The sequence below is a fragment of the Ictidomys tridecemlineatus genome, chromosome 10 (assembly GCF_052094955.1).
Source record: "Ictidomys tridecemlineatus isolate mIctTri1 chromosome 10, mIctTri1.hap1, whole genome shotgun sequence".
NCBI classification, from domain to species: Eukaryota; Metazoa; Chordata; class Mammalia; order Rodentia; family Sciuridae; genus Ictidomys; species Ictidomys tridecemlineatus.
In genome coordinates, this window is record NC_135486.1 from 33,577,696 (window position 1) to 33,596,387 (window position 18,692).

An 18,692-nucleotide genomic window follows, 5' to 3' on the forward strand; every position below is an offset into this window, starting at 1 on the left:
TTTAAAAGATAGAGCTAGTGGGATATCCCAAAATCACTAAGGCATGCCTAGAGTGGGCCAGTGGGACCTTGGCTGCTTCCTTCTTTCTCTCTTTGCTCCCTAGCCATTAGGTAAATGATTTTGCTCTACAACATACTCCCATCATGATACGCTGCCTCACCAACAACAGAGCCAGCAGATTGTACACTTAAAAATCTCTGAAACTGTGGGCCAGAATAAACCTTTCTTCTTCATAAGTTAATACTTTCTGATATTTGTTATAACAACAGAAACCTGACTAACACTAGAAGTGATTAGGCCATGAGGACTCTGTCCTCATGAATGGGATCAATGAGACTTTAGAGAGCTGTCTGGTCTTTCCATCTCTTCCACCATGTGAAGACATGTTCATCCCTTTTTGCCCTCGGTGCTTCCATAGTGCTTCTACAGCATTAGTCTCCTCTAAAGGATATAACAAGGCACCTTCTTAGAAGCAAAGCAGCCCTTTCCAGACCCAAATTTGCTAATGTCCTGACCCTGTACTTCCCAGCCTCCAGAACTGTCAATAAGTGTGTATCATTTAAAATCACCCAGTTTGTGGTATTTGTTACAGGAACAGACAGGTTGATAGCTAGTTTTATTGAATAGTCTATTTTTTCCCACAGACTTGAAGTGCTTCCTTCAGAGTGTATTAAGGAAGAAGCTATCCCTAGAAGAATCCTAAGGAGCCTCAGTCAGCATGTGACCACTTGTGATAAGTACACTGTTTCAAAAGGAGGCTATTCAATTAGTGCCTCATGGAGTTCTGCTAAAGGTAGAAATTTTGAAGAATTTAATAATATTCAAAAATTTGGTAGCCTCTCCCCTCTGAGCCTCACTCAAACATAGGACCAGGAAGGCCACCCAAGTTGCCCTACTTCAAGGAACATGCCTGCTTAAAAGAGCATATTAAATCTAAAAATGTGTACACCACATGTTATTTTTTCCAATGTAGCAATGGGAAGGGGGGAGGTTAAGGGAGCTCAATCACATTGAACTTTATATGAGAATACAGAGTATGTGCATAAAAGGTAGGGTATGACTGGCTGAGAAGGGAAGCTGGAGTTAGTGAGGTTTCACCAGCAGAAGAGGCTTACCAGCATTGTGTGACCACTGCTGTGTAGGCTAGGTTGGGGACCAACCAGATGTTCACTTTGAACTTTTCTCTTAAGTAGAAACTCGCTAACTCTTTAAGATGTGCTGCCATCTCCTGGCCAACCTTGTGCTGCAGTCAAATCACAAGCAGTTTTTGCAAACAGTGACTCAGCCACATGTTCAATATGATACAGTCACCCCAAACAAACCAAAACAAATACACCCATGGGAGAAGACACACACTATGTGATGACCTTCCGTAGGGACTAGACAGTGCTGCTTCAGGTGGAGGCCCACACTGGCACCTTCAGGCACTGCTGAACAAGCAAACCTGAACAGTGGGGTGGGCCTATATGAACTGAAAGTATTCCAAATGCAGAAAAACTGGTACATAGATTATAGCCCCCAATTAGCTCACAGTTAATAAGGAATAACTAGACTCATGTATAAACTCTGAATGCTGCAAGTTCGTGCTGAAAATTGGAGTAAAGGGGGTCACCTCAGGATAGGGTCTGAAAAATACACTGCTAGTAGTAGTAACGCAAAATATTCAGTTACCAAGAGTAATGACCATTACGGAATAAGGCCCCTGCTGGAGGAGTGGCGTGTGGCATCAGTCTCCCCTAAGGCAAAGGGCAAGACTTACCGCAGGTAACAGTGGAATGGAATGCATCAGGGAGCATCCTATTCACATGGGTAGTGAAATCAAAGCCAAAGCCAAACAGATGTAAAACTAACATGTTAATATGATCTTTATTATATAGCACATCTGGTATTTGTGCATCCTAATGATTATACAGAATACTCTAAAAAACCAAACCTGACCATTCAAAATTACACTGATGAAGACCTGACCCCTAGTTGTATCTCTTAAAAATACATACATCGTGGTCGTGCTGTAACAGTATTTGGAAAAAGCCAGATATTATAGGAAAGAAGGGAGTATAGAGACTGACGTTTGTGCCAAAGTAATTTTCTCTTGTTATTGCACTTTTATTCTACACACTTAGTATGTTACACTTTTATTTAACACTGTAATAAACATTAGTTCTTTAAAATAAACAAAAAAACATTGCATAAAGACCATAAACTGTCCAGGCCAATTTTCTTTATGGACTCTCTGAGCAAGCTGGCCTCCCCAGGTCAGATATTCTCAACAGTCTCTGCCATCTCCTCAACTGGACTAGAAATTAACAAAGCAGATGATGTTAACAATAAAACTCTTAAGAACCATAGTGCTACTTAAAACCTCCAGGGGAATTTTCAAAGCAAGTGCCTCCAGATCACTCCTTTCTTACCCACTTATCACACTAGCTCTAAACCATCCCACCCCCATCATTAGAATAAACCTCATTTTCTTTTAAAGAAAAAGTGGGTTATTTAATCCAGCAAACCCAAGAATCAAGATTTGAAAACTTAAAGTAACTCCCCTTTCAGCAATGGACTTTTCCAGGACTCTTTATTCGGCTCTGATACAACCTGAACTTTGGAGGCTTCCTGATGAGCCCGACAGAATACCAAGCATGGTGTCTCTCCAAAGCATGGCCAGAGAGTACCTCAGTTTCCCAAAGTGCTACTGTAATCACCACTTCCCTGGGCTTCTCAGTGCTAAATAATAAGCCAAAAAAACAAAGTGTCATTTAGTGCAGTTGTCACTCCGCAGCCCTGCCATCCTAAGCCACTTCTGTCAGGAAAAAATTTTCCAAACACTCTACCTTTTCTGGTTTTTTTGTTTGTTTGTTCATGCTGGGAACTGAACCCACCCCGCCAGGTTTATGGTAAGCACATGTTCTACCACTGAGCTACACCCCCAGCCCTCCAACTTTTCTTTGGCAGCCCAAGCAAAGATACAAAACTGCATTTGGGAGTTTACAGGTACTGGTCAAAAGTTCTATCATTCCCCTAGTCCTATCTATCAGTAATGAATCCTTTCCTCCACTGTTTCCTCCAGCTTTAGTGTTAAGTTAGGAGCAGTTGCTGCGAAGCTCTGTCCCCTTAAAGTTGAGGGAGTCAAAATTGACTCTCTTTGGTCTGGGAACAATCAGTGCAGTCCCCTTCCTGGAGCAGTAATAGGCGGTTCAAGAACTAGGGATGCCTGTGGACACCTCTTGGAACAGCAGTTCCTAGGCAACCACGTTGCTGCTAGCTCTCTAGGCACAAGGTCAGCCATCCCAGGCCCCAGGTGTCACCATCATTTCTTGCTCTCCATGAAGCCTTTCGCTCAGCAAAATGAGCAATTTTTCATTAAAAATAGCCAGGTGAACATTTTTGGGCTAGGGTAAACTGCCCTCATTCAATTCTTTAGAAGGACTGAATACAGTGAGGATAATTCTTCATGCCACTCTTCTTCCTCCCTAAGTCACAATCTCACCTTACCACTTGGGAACACAACTAACTGAAGCTGGGAGGTAAAATCTTCAGCCATACTAAGCCCTGTATCATTTAAGTGCTGCACACTTCTCTGAATGCCTAGTGTCCTCCCAAGTAATATACAATACAGTACATTTCATGGCATACCATCACATTAATAATAATAATGGGTGCCAACGAGCTAAGAATTCAAAATCAGCTAACAAAGTTATACACCAAAAGTAAAATATACACACATCATACACATATATTCCTGCACTCAGCCTGCTGAGTGTTTAAATAACGCCCCCAAATATCCATGTGGACTTTGGCTAGCCTGGGGACTTTCAGGAGTATCTTGCACCATTTCTCAGAATACTTTTTAAAAATTAACTGTAAAACAACTCCTGACTCAGCATTAGTTTCTCCCTTCCTCCCTCCCACTGGGAAAAAAAAATGTAGAGAACTTGCTAGAAAACTGGTATCAGAGCAGACTAAGCCACAGGGATAAAATGAAAAGGAACTCGGGTAGGAAAATCTGACCTCCCATGTGTGACTGGAGTATGAGCTAAGACTCTGCAAGAATGTGAGGAATGTAGTCTCCACAATGGAAGTACAGACTTCTGATTACTTGAGGTTTAGAAGACAAAGATCTGACAACAGGAACTAACTATATAAGACTTCTTTGAAATTTCATACAGTACAGATTATAATGATTTTCACCCATGTAGAGACTACTTGCTTCTCCTTTAACTTGACATCTGGCTTCCTGTAAGTCCCATCATAGTTCCCAGAAGGCAACAAATTCATGCTGAGAATAGTGACTTGAAGTATTTAGCTAAACAGGTGTTCAGGTTCTGAGATAAACTGAACATTCTACCAGAACAAGGCCAGAACCAGCGAACCCAAAGACAATGGGTCCCCTTTATCATTTGCAAATAAAAAGGTCTGTAGTATGACATAAGTTTTGAAGGGATGCAGTGCTTAAGGGTTATTGTGCTCAACTGCATCATAACCAGAGTTAAAATCGAGCTTTAATAAAAGTTACATAAAAATGTTTTAGACTCCACTTATGCTCCGTAAATATGTAAGGGATGGTCATTCGGTTATAGACAAACCTAGAAAATCCCAGCAACTAATGTAACATTCATCTTTTTAGTTTTTTTTGAATGTACAGAACGTCTTTGTTTATTTTTATGTGGTGCTGAGGATGGAACCCAGTGCCCATGCTAGATAAGCGCTCTGCCACTCACTGAGCTACAGCTCCAATCCTGTAACACTCATCTTACACACCTACTGGGAACCTGATTCACACACTTTGGAGATGAACACAAAGGGCCAGACCAGAGTTCTTGAGACTGGACAGATGGATGGAGGCTACTCACCTCCACAATTTCTTCATCTACTTGTGTTTCTAAATCTAATGGAACAGTTTGTTGGTGGAAGGCTTGAAGTCAAGACCTGAGATGCACCAGTGTCAAGTTGTTCCCCTTTCCTCTGACTGGAGTTGTCCATCTCTGTCTCTATGTGTACTTCATAAGAACACCACCAAAGACCACTCAGAAGGGAGCAGAGCTTCCAGCCACCAACACACTGAGCTACCACAGAGCTACTCTTCTCTTTCATCTGGTTCCTTTTTTCTTCTAACAGATTATATCTAAAATAAGGTAAAGAAAGGACAGAAGAAACCTTGGCCTTTTAACCACTGGTCAAGCTTTAAAAATATTAGTGTGTTAGATTCAACCCCCAAAAGAGTTTCTGATTAAAGTTTTGAAAATAAGCTGGTATGCACATTTCAAACAGGCTGTATGCAGGCCGTGGCCTCCCCTCGTTGTCCCTCTCAGGTCTTACCCACAGCCTCACTTTAAGTCAGTTCTACTCAATGAATCCTAAGTACCATGTAATCTGAAGCTTTCCCACCTTAAGATCAAAAGAAGGCATGGGAGGAAGACCCAAGGGTAGAAGAACAGATTCTGTTCTGGAGTTAGCAGTAACTCAAAATCCAATAGCTTATGTATATACAGACATATGCACACTTTTTTCTTTTCTTTCTTTTTTGGTCTCTTAGTATTGTAATAGTGAAACCTCCCAGGAATCAGGAATGTGTAGCCCTATACATGTAAACACACTGGCACTGTGAGAAAAATATAGGTTTGTTTCTAGCTCCCTTACTGGGGTTTCTGACCATTACAACCTGAAATTCCTGGCTACAGATAGCAGGATCCAGGTATCCACAAGTTTTGTCATGTGTCCCTATGTTGACACAATCTTGACCTAAACTGAAATTTTCTAAGTGGTCCTTACCACTGGGTAGAATCAAACTATTCCTAGCTAGTGCTGAAATCATGAAAATAATACATTTTCAGTACTATTGCCACTGCAGTGTCCCACTTATTGTCTTCAAAACATAATACAGTGAATAGACAATGGTAACAATTGCCTCCTTTAGTTCTGAGGCCAGAACATTACATTCCTCAGCTTTTATACATCTTAGACAATCTTTTTTGACAAAGGGATAGGATAGGGCATTCATGACCCGCCCAGAATGCTCAGTCATCCAACTCTCCACTGTCCAGGAGCCACCTCTGCCTAGGAAGGTCTTAAGTTGACCAGCAAGCACCAGTCTCTCAGGAGCTCCCTATAATGAAAAAAAAAAGTCAAATTCTCCCCATGCCCAAAAGGTGAGGGGGGAAAAAAGAAACAAAGAATGGAGGAGAAAGGTCTTTGCTTTCAAGTAGAGTCATCAAGTCCTCTGTTCAGCCGCTCAGAATTTGACTTGCACAGTCGGTCCATGATGCTCCGGAGCATGGGCTGGACAATGCCCAAAAGAGGCCTTTTAGAGGGGTCACCATCCCAACAGGCTTCCATCAACTGCCAGCACTCCTCATCAAACACAGGGAGACGTTCTGGGCGGGCTCCTAGAGAAAGGAGCATGGAAATCAGAGAGTCAGTGAGAGAGAGCCCAACCTAACCAGCTGGCCAGGCCAGCTGGGCCTCAGGGAACTAAAGAGTAAAAGGAGCTTTGGTTTCCACTGCAGACATCTAGGTTAGAATCTAATAGGAACAGTGAAGAAAGTCTGGAACCCACTCGACATAGGAAATTGAAGAGGAAATTTTAAGACAAAAAGCATTTTGAGATAGTTCAACACAATGCTTCATGGAAGCAAAGGTTTGACTTATGTCTTCTCTGGATTCCAGGATGATCTAAATATGCATGTGTTGCTGTGGAGAAGACAGGGCCCTGCTGCAATGCCAGACTCTGCTCTCACTAAAGGAGTGGAGGCAGAGCAGTGCCTTGGCTCTTACCTTTCCGCACATTGTTCCAGAGATGGTCTTTGCTAGCACACCTCTCAAATGCCTCAGGGAGCTTGACGGAGCCTGAGCAGATATACCAGAAGAGAATCCCAAAAGCGTAGACATCCACGGAATTATCATACTTTCCTACAGCAAGAAGGGATGAACACTAGTGAACCAGAGAGGGAAGACCATCCACGTGCATTAGCAGGTCTTTTTATATTGTTTTTTTTTTGTTGTTGTTGTTGTTTTCTGGAGCTGTTAACATCCATAGTCTTTCAAAACAGCCCTGCCAGGTAGTCAGGGCATGTTTACAATATGAACACGAAGGCACGGGGAGGCCAAAGCTAGGCACTGACAGCATACCAACACTTGAACTGGATGAAGGAAAAGGGAGGAAGGCCTTTCATTTTCATGGGGTAACTACAAAATCAATCCTAATAGGTCACATCAGGGAAATACAGGTGGGTGGGTACACTGGAACTAGAACATAATAGATTCTTTTAAGTCAGGGAGGAGTCTGGAGCCAGTGGGCAGCAGATCATTTACACTTTAAAGCAGGAGGTGATGTGAAAAATATTTTAGAAAGATTATTCTGACAAAAATAGGGTAGACTATAATAGAAATAAAGGACTTTAAATAAGAAGCAGTCAAAGTAGAATAATAGTGACAGGAATAGAAATATTTTTAAAAAGTCAGTTTAGGGAAAGAAAAATGGTGACTACTTGGTTCAGATGTGGGTAGGACTAGAGCTGTCTACCTAACTTCTAATCCTCAGAGCATTACTTGATGAAGAGTTGAGAGAAGACTTGTGAACAAAATAAAAGAAAACCAAATACTCTGCTAATTTCAGCTATTATCAATTCTAATGACTGACCTATAATTACCTTTCCATTTTCCTGATATAGTACAACCCTTCTCTACTCACTCCCATTCAAAAATTCAGAGTCGGGCTGGGTTGTGGCTCAGTGGCAGAGTGCTCGCCTAGCATGTACAAGGCACTGGGTTGTATCCTTTCAGCACCACATAAAAATAAATAAAGGTACATCTAAAAATATATATTTAAAAAAATTCAGTCATTTTTCAGTCATTCTTCCCTGTTCATCACTCATATCAAGTAAATAACAAAAAATCTTGTCTATTCCATCCTCTGAATTGATTTCAAATCTATCTCTTTTTGCTTTAGCATTAACACCAACCTAATCCTGGAGATAACCACCACAGAACCCTCTCATTGTTTTTGGTTCTTCTCACTCAAATCCCCTCTACCAACTCCTGCTAAACTAATCTTTCATAAGCATCTTCTTTATATTCTCCCCTCAGGAGCTCAGCAGCTGCCCACTCCTGCACAGCAGGCCTACCTCCTCCGCCAGAATTTCAAGCTCAGTGTATTCACTTCCAATCTTGCTTGTCACTATTTCTATCTTTTCATACTTATTTCTATTATTATTTCTATTCTACAATATTCCTTAATATTTCCCCTTCTCCAGCCTCTGGAAGTTTCTCTCCTTCATGATCCATGGTTGGACTCTAGAGTCAGAAAAGACCTAGATTCAAATCCCATATCTATTACTTTCTAGCTAAATATTTTTTGGGTGAGTTAATTCATCAATCTGGATTCAACTTTGTCCAGGAAATGAACAAAAAAATACACCAACATTATCACATAATTATGAAGATTAAAGGAACAAAATGTATAAATGCCCACACTGCTTACCTCAAAGTATATACTCAAATAAATGAGTTCCCTTTCCACATACCAACATTCCAGATCTGACTCGAGTTATACCTAAAATTTCACCTCTAACACAAACCGTCAAACATTTCAACCTTCCTCTTTCCCATCGTGGAACACCAACGGTACATCATATAGCCCTTCACTTAGTATTAAATTATATGCTGCTGGATAATGGTTCCAAATTACTTTACCTCTCTTAATATTCCTCTTTGTCAATTGCAAGTTCTTTATTGATAGAAGACAACTGCTATTATATAAGAGTTATTTGATTTAGAATTTATGATCAAATAAATAAATGATTATAGCAATGATGGCATAATAACCCAGAGAGAGAGAAATCCAAAAGAATGCACTGTGACTCCCCATTTGCACTTCCCTTCCTACTTCTATGCCTCTTCACTTTTCCCCTACCTGCCTTAGGTTTGCCCTCCTCTGGTTTCTCCCCTGTCAGCCAGACCTGCCAGCAGTACTTGTGCATACTGCTTAGTCTGATGAGTAGCTCTCAGGATTGTAGTTCTGACCCTGCCCAAATCCACTCCCTGCCCTCCAGACCTTACCTGTGAAAAGTTCTGGGGCCATATGGATGGGTGTCCCCACAATGCTGCCTGACATCATGGCCTCTGGCTTGCAGAATCCTAAATCAGTGATCTTGGCACGATTCTGCTTGTCCAGCTGCCAAGAAAGCAGGGGAAGAATTCACCTTGTCTCTGAGCTTGCAGGTAGTATTCAATTGTATATCCAAGTTCAAAATATGCACTTAAAAGTAGTGCTTAACAAAATCTGCCTCTACCTAGCCCACCTTCACACTCTCCTCCTCAGAGACTGTGAGCAACCTGATGGCAGGAACTGTTTCTTTCATGTTTGTATCCCTGGCACTTAGCATGGAGCCTGGCACCTATGAGAATCTTCATAAATCTTGAAAGAATGAATAAGTGAGGATCTATGGAAGAACAATGAGGAAAACATTTCAACTCTGGATTCTTCACCTGACCCCAGGACAGAAAGGTGAAGTCCTCTAGTTAGCCTAGAAGCTTCCTGACATTCCTGTATTTCCTTTCCTAAAGATCCAAGAGAGAAATCCAACAGAATGCACTGTGACTCCCATTTGGGGTGTAGCTCAGTGGCAATGCACTAGCCTAGCACACTCAAAGCCCTGGGCAGATTCCCCAGCAACAACATGGTTGGGAGAGGTGGGGCAGCATGGGGGGGGGGGGACAGGGACACTTTGGCTAATGATCAGCCTTCCTCTTAGATTTCACTTATACTTTTAGTAAGATTGTTCCCTTCTCTCAAACAGCTGTCATTTTTGTACATCATTGAAGTGCTACCAGAAATACCTTAATGATACTCTAAGATATTTACAAGAGGTCTATGTTGAAAGATTTTTGGAGGGCTAGGTGTGTGTATGGCTCAGTGGCAGAGCACTTGCTAATGTGCATGAGGGCCTGGGTTTAATCCAAAGCACCACAAAACAAGGTTCTTTTTCAAGAGGAGTATGTCTAAATTAAAAGAAAAAAAAAGTGGAATATGTCAAAAGTTCCTCTTACTTTCTTGCAGTCCTGGGGATTGAATCCAGGACCTTGGAACATGCTAGGCAAGAACTCTACTACTGAGTTATACCCCAAATCTCTAGCCCAAATTATTCTTCATAATTTAGATAATAGGACCAGTGAATTCATGACTCTCTTACCTTTTAAGCTTTATTAATTTATCTCTGCTCTCATCCAATATCATCATAAGCAATAACAAAGGCCTATGCTCCTCAAAAATGTAAATATCATAAAAAGCAAAAAAAAAGGTAGTCTGTTCTAGATTAAAGAAAACTAAATAAGCATGGCAATAAAATGTACTATATGATACTTGGACTGGATACTGGATCAAATAAACAAACAGACCATATTTGGAGCAATTGGATATATTAGGGGAAACTTTAACACTGTTAATACAGACCGCATGTTAAGTAACAACATTGTATTAATGGTAAATTTCTTGGGTGTGATGACATTTTAATTTTGTGTAAGACTGCCTTTTTATTGGGAGATACATGCTTCAGTATTTAGAAATGAAGTATTATCTGCAACTTACTTTCACAAAATTCTGAGAAAACGTATGCCTGTTTGTGCACGTAAGTGTATACATACAAACAGTGAGAATGTGAGTGAGCGAAGAGAAATAGAGAAGAGGAATCTGGATAAACGATATCTAGGTCTTCACTGTACCACTCTTTTAACTTTTTCTATAAGGTTAAAATTTTTTCAACAGTGTACAGGGGGAAAAACTCTATACTACTATAAGGTAGGTCTGTACTGAAACTCCTGCCTAACCTTAAATTCCAAGAAAACCATCCATCCACTATACTGTTAACTCTACTTCTTTCCATCTGGATTTTTCTTAGGATCAAACTTACATTTTGTGCATCCTCCACCCACAGAAGCAGGGTGTCTTCTTGGGGACACAGCTCTACTTACCAGTACATTTTTCAGTTTGATATCACGATGGACGAGTCCCTGGCCATGCAGGAAGCGGATTCCCTCCACCACATCTAGTGCTATCTGCAAACGTGTCTCCAGGGCCAGTCCAGCCTTGGAGAAACAAAAGAACTTACTGTCACAAACAGAGAAACGCCTCAATCCAACTTGCTTGAACCAACTGAGACTTCATTCTTTGAGGAACTAAAAGACTGACCACATCAGGACACACAAAGACAGAAAAACGAATAGAAACAAAAGGGGAAGAGGAAAGCAGTTAGGAGAGGGAAGTGGAGGAAAAGCAAGGAAGTGCAAGTTGAAAAGAACACAAAGCCAGATAAAATCCCTTGGGGGCTGCAGTTGGGCCAGCTGAATGATGCCCAGAGGTGACAAGGAGAGGTGCAACCAAATAACTAAATCCATGAACCCTGATTTTTGTTTTTGTTTGTTTCTTTTTGATACCAGGAATTGAACCAAGGGGCACTTAACCACTGGCCACATCCCTAACCCTTTTTTATATTATATTTAGAGACAGTGTATCACTGAGTTGCTTAAGGCCTCTCTAAGTTGCTGAGGCTGGCTTTGAACTTGTGATCCTCCTGCCTCAGTCTCCCAAGCCTCTGGGATTCCAGGCACAAGCCACTATGCCTGGCCCATGAGCCCACTTTTTAAAAGTCTTTATTGTTCTTTTTGGTTATACATGACAGTAGAATGTAATTTGACATATCATACATACATGGAGTGTAACTTCCCATGAACATATTTTGAACATTTGAACACCTCAACTGCAGAGGTGGATTTATTTCTGATGTTTTACAGGCCTAGTCACTGCAGATTTTGTTTAATGACTTCAAATACCACTCATATTACTTTAGTTTAGGAGCTCTTGGGTTCTGGAAAATACTGTATTATTCATCCAAAAGATCAAGTGGGGCTGCTAGTCCATAGGTACAAAAGCATCAGACGTTCTGAGCCTAACTCGTCTGTAATAGAGGGGATCATTTGAAGAGTCATTTTCTTCATCCAATCAATTCATCATGACTCCTGGGAGCACTTAAGTTGTTCTCTGCCCTAGTTCTGGAAGATTCTGTGTAAACTTGTAGAAAAGGAATCTGTAAGAAGGGACTACCTAGATATTCTGATATCTGTTTTTCTCTCCTCAGCTTGAATGTAGGGAACAAACAAAATAAACCACTTTTTTTTTTTTTTTTCCTTCAGCCCAGGGGCTTGAACCTAGGGCCTTGTGCATGCCAGGCAAGCAATTCACCACTAAGCTACATTCCCAGCTCCAAGAAACCTCCCTTTTGGTGGTGGTTTTAGATGAGGGAAACTCATCTAAATTGCAATATCCAACTGAAAGTTTCATCTTCACTCAAATAAAATTCTTCAGTGTGGCATATCTCAATTCATAAAAACATCATATGATTAAAAACAATTTTTTTTTGTAGTTGTAAATGGACAGACTGCTTTTATTTGTTTATTTTTATGTGGAACCAAGGATCAAACCCAGTGCCTCACACATGTTAAGCAAGAGCTCTGCCGCTGAGCTACAGCCCCAGCCCATGATTTCTGTTCTAAACCTTATTGGGACTTGTGTTAGAATGTGTAATCTGGAGTTTTCATTGTCTAAAACAAACTTGAATTCTACAGCAATTCTTTCTTTCCAACTGCCAAAATTTTACCCATTTTGATACGCGTGTCAAACTCAAACTCCACATCCTCATGAAATATTGACTGTGATTCCTTTGAAAGCTCCTGGATGTTATATTTTTTTATATTCCCTAATGGTTCTTAATACACTGCGTTATACATAAATATTTATTGACTAAATAAAACTGGCTTTATCCACCAAGAACAAAAAAAGAGAGAAAGGGGAACAGAGTTCCAGGAAGTTTTTCTGCTCTTCTAATTTTCATCACTACTATAAATGACAGTAAATGACAGTATTCTGGATATAAATACTGGGACAAAAAAAAAAAAGAATTTTTTACGTCTGAGACATTTTTAAGGATTTTGGATATAAGTGCAATAAAATCTGATAATTCCAACAATATCTTATGAAAATAGGAGGCTCTGAATAAACAGGAATAGATGAAAGGCCAATAGGGAAGTAGAGGTTCTAGTCCTCAGCTGGATAGAAATCTCTCCCTGCTTTGCCTCACCTTCAGCCCTGTGTAGAGGTCCCGGTGTAGTCGCTCCATAATGAGCAGCACAGCAATGCTAGAGCCACCTCCATAGTTGTAGTCGATGACTGAACCATGGAGATCCACCAATCGCTCATGCTTCGGCAGAGATCTGTGGGAAGAAGAGAAGTCTGGGCTACAATACTTGGGTTCTAATCTCGCATAACATGTCAAAAGGTAAGAAGGAACAGCTTTAAGACCATGCTTAGTTTAGGTCCATAGGGAATGCGCTCAGTATAGACAGAGTGCTAACAGAATAACCTTTCCACCAAGGAAAAAGAATCATGGAATCTAAAAATCAACAAGCCTTGATGACTAAGGAAGAAAGTTAAATAAACAGCTGGGCACAGTGGCTCATGCCTGTAATCTCAGCAACTTGGGAAGCTGAGGCAGGAGGATTCCATATTCAAAGATAGTCTTAGCAACTCAGTGAGACTCTATCTCAAAAAAATTAAAAAATAAAAAGGCTGGGGATGTTAGCTCAGTGGCTAAGTGCCCCTGAGTTCAATCCCCAATACCAAAAAAAAAAAAAAAAAAAAAAAGAAAGAAAGTTAAATGGAATGAGAAATCTAAGAATTTAAACTGGCTAGAAAAGACCAAACCAAGATAGTAAAGTCCTTAAAGAGTACCTATGGCTAGGCTAGACCCACAAACATTTTGAAACCTAGGTATGGAGAAACTGGGAGCTGGAGCTTTTGGTACAACACTTATTCCCGGTTTCTGGCCTCTTCTAAGGATCTTTCCCAGAGAGATGGATGAGACTAGGACCCACCTCATGTAGTGAAACTCCAAAGCCAGATCATTCCAGTGCTTCTCATCTGGAGGGACGACCGATTTAAGGGCACAAGGGAAGTGTCCTCCCCAGTTGTCACAAAGGTATACCACACCATACTGGCCCCGGCCCAGTTCCTGTCCCAGTTTAGGTTTACCTACATGGGACAGAGACAGAGAAAAGGAAGGAGGGAACTTACTGGGAAACCTCTGTAAGATTCTTAGATGTAGGCCTGCCTAGAGACCAGAAGTCATAATCATGCCAGGGGAAGAAATTCTAGTGTCATTCTAAAACAGTGGAAAGTAACTAAATAAACTTTGGTAATGTTATTTAAGCTATATAAATAGCAGGACCTGGGCTGGGGTTGTGACTCAGTGGTAGAGCACTTGCCTAGCACCTGTGAGGCACTGGGTTCAATCCTCAGCACCACATAAAAATAAATAATAAACAAAACAAAAATAAGTAGCAGGACCAAACAGACTTCAAGAATTCAAAGTTGGGCTGGGCTTGTGGCTCAGTGGTAGAGTGTCCATCTAGCATATGTGCAACACTGGGTTCGATCCTCAGCACCACATAAAAAAGTAAATAAGTTACAAAAAAAATTTTTTTTAAAAGAGTGAAAATTAAGAGTGAAAAAAAATTCAAAGTCACATCAATAAGTGCTTAAGCAACTCCACAAGGAAGTAGCTTGAGACATTAGGTTTCTCAGAAGCCAGAAAAACAAAACAAAAAACAAGGACTAACGATGCAGTAAGACGTCCTGTAAAGAACGGCTCTCCAGAGAAAGGCGGGCCAGGCGTGGGGCATGGTCTTTCCGAACCTTCAGCCACAGATCTTCAGTTTTCTCCAGCCGGCCTGAGTGGCCAGCTTCCAGCTAGGAGGGAAACAGAGAAAAGACACATAATAAAAGACACATTAAGCCCTTAGCCTCAGCTTCCTCACATGTTATACAGGAATAATAATATCTACCTCAATGGGAAACTGTGAGAATTAAAAAGCACGTTTAGCGCAGTGACTGTTACAATCAGAACTTTCAATAAAGAGTAATTTTTTCTCTTGGATACACAGTCACATCTATCCACTCTCTCCACACACACATACACACATGCGCACACATAAGTTATGTCATGAAACTGAATTAGAATGGAAATTGGAAAGTCATCTCTGTCATTCATTCCTAAAAACACTATATAAACTTACAAAAAAGTTCCTATACCTCTATTTTCTTTTTTTCCTCAGTATTAGGGATTGAATCCTTGGGTGTTCTACAAATGAGCTACATCCCCAGCCCTTTATAATTTTTATTTTGAGAAAGAGTCTTGCTAACTTTCCCAGGCTGGCCTCAAATTTGCGATCCTCCTGTCTTAGCCAGAGAAGCTGGGATTACAAGTGTGTGCCATGGAACTGAGCCTGTATCTTTTTTTTCCTCATTCAGTGAAATTGAGAGAAATTAACTGAGCTCCCTCCATTCTCCCTAGAGTTAAAAAAATATCCACATTAAAATTTTATTGGTGAAACTTACTATAATATAGAATTATCTTTAACAAAATAGAAAAATACAATGGTGATTTTTTTTTTCAAAATAATATGGACACAGCAAAGAGCAAAATATTTGGGGCTGGGGTTGTGGCTCAGTGGTAGAGTGCTTGTCTAGCATGCTTGGGGCTCTGGGTCAATCCTCAGCACCACATAAAGGTAAAATAGATATTGTGTCCACTTAAAACTAAAAAATAAATATTAAAAAAAGAGCAAAATATTCTTCTTTTGATGAAGCTCTCCTTTGCTTATTTTAGCTGTATCTCCTTTCCTACATACCAACCTGCCGTAAGGAGGCTGCAAAAGCCTCATGAGAACTATTGAGCCGAGTCCGGAATTGGCTGCAAATGCTCTTGGCCAACTTGGAGGCACTGAGGCTCTCAATGGCTTCCTGGGCCACCTTCCTCTTCCATTCTAGAGTGATGGCAGGTGGGCTCACCCAGGTGATACGCTGGATGATCTGCCAAGATAAGGACAGTGAGATCACTGAGGGATGGAGAAAGGAACTACTAGAAGGTCCAAATGATGCCCTTCCTTTTCTGGATTACCCACCCATTAGCAGTAGGTTCTTAAGAATAAGAGCCTCATGAAGTTCAAGGTTCCTCTCTAATTCCATCTAGCCCTATCTACCCCACAATCAGGGTTCAGCCCAGAGGAAGGTATCAAAGAACACTAAGCCAAAAAAAACAAAACAGTAGGTTGAGTCTATGAGTCTACATGCTCACAAACCCTCAATACATTATATGCAGTCTTGGGGAGTGTCCGAATCTGAAGCAGTAAATAACTACTTCATAATATAACATAACAGCACAAGAGACAGAGTCAATTCCAGAACAGGAACTGCATTCCTTGGCCTGTGGCAACACCACCACTAATTCTGAGAAAACATCCAGTCTGTTTAAGAAAAATATGAAAAAACTAGTGATGGAGAGGCTTATGGCTCCATGAAATATCATTTAAACCTACCACTTTTAAGAATGAAAGGGATCACGGTTAATAATTATTTAATAGGCACAAACTAGAATTCTCTCAGGCAGACCAATCAGAACACAAGGCCAATCTATCTTAAGAGGAGATCCTAGCCATGTGCTCCCTCCTAGAGTGATTAGGATCCCTGTAAGTCAATAAGGAACTGAAAACTGTCCCTCAAAGCAACGCCTACCTGCTTGATTTGCTCCCACAGCATCCTTGTAACCGAGGACCCTGAGTGAAACGTGACTTCAACATGATAGGCAGCATTTAAGATCTAAAAGAGTATACACAAAGAAAATTCAATACAGGATATTTACTTCAAGAACACAGTCCAGTCTCAAGGTTTCCAAATTTATCCCTCAATATATATATATATATATATATATATATATATACAGAATTAACTCAAGTTGATTGCATACTCTGTGACTAGTTAGGCCTTTTTACTTCCTCTTCATGTTTACTGACTATAATTTACAGCTCACCAGCACCTCCCATTGGCAATGGTCACTGGTAGGAAAACAATAAAATTCAAACAATAGGTAAAAATTTGAGAGGGAAAATCCTGGCTAATTTGAAGTTGGACTAGTGTGTGAATTATTCCAGGTTTTCTATTTGAACCATTTTCTTTGCATACCTGTTTGAGATAATTACTGGTGATATGAATGGAAACATCCTGTGACTTCTCCAGGCTCTGCAGACACCGTTCCAGAGTTCCAACAAAGCTCTCTCGTAGGTAATCTACGGAGCTGATTAGCTTGTTAGCCACTGCCTGATTAAGCCGGGAGATGATGAGTTCCTGGATTTGTCGAATGCAGCATTTGATCTCTCTGGTGCCCACTGGTTCTCCATTCTCTGGGACGATAACATCTATGGAGGCAGAGAAATAAGCTACTCAGCTGTGAGGGAAAGGGGCAGACCTACTACATAAAGGCCTCTCCCAAATCAGAGCCAATGAATCACAGGACAATGGCTATAAAAAGACACAACTGGTTGATAAACACTGACCCTCAGCATGATCAGGGCCACATAATGCTCAACTACTTAAGGCTACCAAGATCCTGAGAAGCAGCAATTATGTTTAAAAACAAGTCTGTTGATTTTGTTAACTTTTATATCAAATTTATAGGAGGGGATAAACACCATTTATTGCATGCAAACTATTTGAAAGACATAATAATAAGTATTTTAACATATGCAATCTAATTTCATCTTCACAATAACTTTGACAGATGGGTATTATTAGTTTTATTTTTTAGATCAGGAAACAGCCTCAGAGAGAGGACAAAGTGGGCACTGGAAAGGGGAAGGTACAGTTAGGAAGTAATTCAGCTAGCATTTGAACCCCAAGCTTATTGATTCCAAAGCCTCATGTCTTTGTAATATTTCTCACTGGTCAATATATTAATGAGAAGAATCCAAGAGAAGGAATTCTAGTCTAATCAATTACTAAATAAACAGTGAAACTCAACTATTGTCCCTATCATGCCACTACATCTCAGAATTTAAAAATCTATTTTATAGGCCAGTGGACAGAAAAAAAAGAAGTCAAAAAAGATCTACTCTTGGAAAGGAACTCTCAAATCTATTGGTGGAAACTTAAATTGGTACCACCTCTTCAGAAGAAATCTGGCCATATCTATCAAAATTTTAAACCAATCATGCCAAACATGGGTGGCACATGCCTTGTAATCAACCTGGGAAGGTAAGGCAAGAGGATCTCAAGTTCGAGGCCAGCCTGGGCAACTTAGTGAAATCCCATCTCAAAACAGAAAAAACAAAAACAAAAATAAAAATAATGTCTGGGTAGCTCAGTGGTGGAGCATTTCCCTGGATTCAATCCCTAGTACTGGGGGGTGAAAATTACACAAACAATAAAAAACCCACATACTCTTTACTTAACTATTCTGCTTGTAGGAATTCTTTTTCCAGAAATGTATCCTTACAGATATGAAATACATTTATGGACAATGATGATTAATACAATAAAGTTTGTAACAGCAAAAAGGAAAAAAAGGAAATAGCTTAAATATCCATCAATAAGAGAATAGTTAAATAAATTAAGAAATGTCCATTAGAAGAAGACATTTATGGGAAAAGCCCTCTAAGATATACATTGAAAAGGTGAAATGGCAAGATACAAAAGAATATACTGAAGGGAACAGAATGGCTGGGGACAGTGCCTCTGTGTGTTTGAATTAAGTAGTATATATGTATGTTTTATCCTTTAAAAATATAAACAGTCTATAAAGTAGGTATATTATATT

General features: G+C 40.3%; 1 protein-coding gene across 2 annotated transcripts in view; it reads right to left on the minus strand.

Annotated features, from left to right (window-relative positions):
* Positions 1-1,841: 1,841 nt before the first annotated feature.
* Positions 1,842-18,692, minus strand: part of Dstyk (dual serine/threonine and tyrosine protein kinase) — a 52,125-nt gene continuing 35,274 nt past the window's right edge. The window contains exons 4-13 of one of the 2 annotated variants that reach the window (XM_005329509.4): positions 17,063-17,295; positions 16,616-16,699; positions 15,737-15,913; positions 14,662-14,791; positions 13,918-14,074; positions 13,125-13,257; positions 10,963-11,076; positions 9,052-9,166; positions 6,769-6,903; positions 1,842-6,380 (exon numbers count right to left, since the gene is read on the minus strand). In XM_005329509.4, coding sequence (XP_005329566.1) covers positions 6,193-6,380; positions 6,769-6,903; positions 9,052-9,166; positions 10,963-11,076; positions 13,125-13,257; positions 13,918-14,074; positions 14,662-14,791; positions 15,737-15,913; positions 16,616-16,699; positions 17,063-17,295 — 1,466 coding nt within the window. In that variant the 3' untranslated portion in view covers positions 1,842-6,192. The remainder of the gene's footprint in view (positions 6,381-6,768; positions 6,904-9,051; positions 9,167-10,962; positions 11,077-13,124; positions 13,258-13,917; positions 14,075-14,661; positions 14,792-15,736; positions 15,914-16,615; positions 16,700-17,062; positions 17,296-18,692) is intronic. The other variant, XM_040277857.2, reaches the window with a different exon arrangement.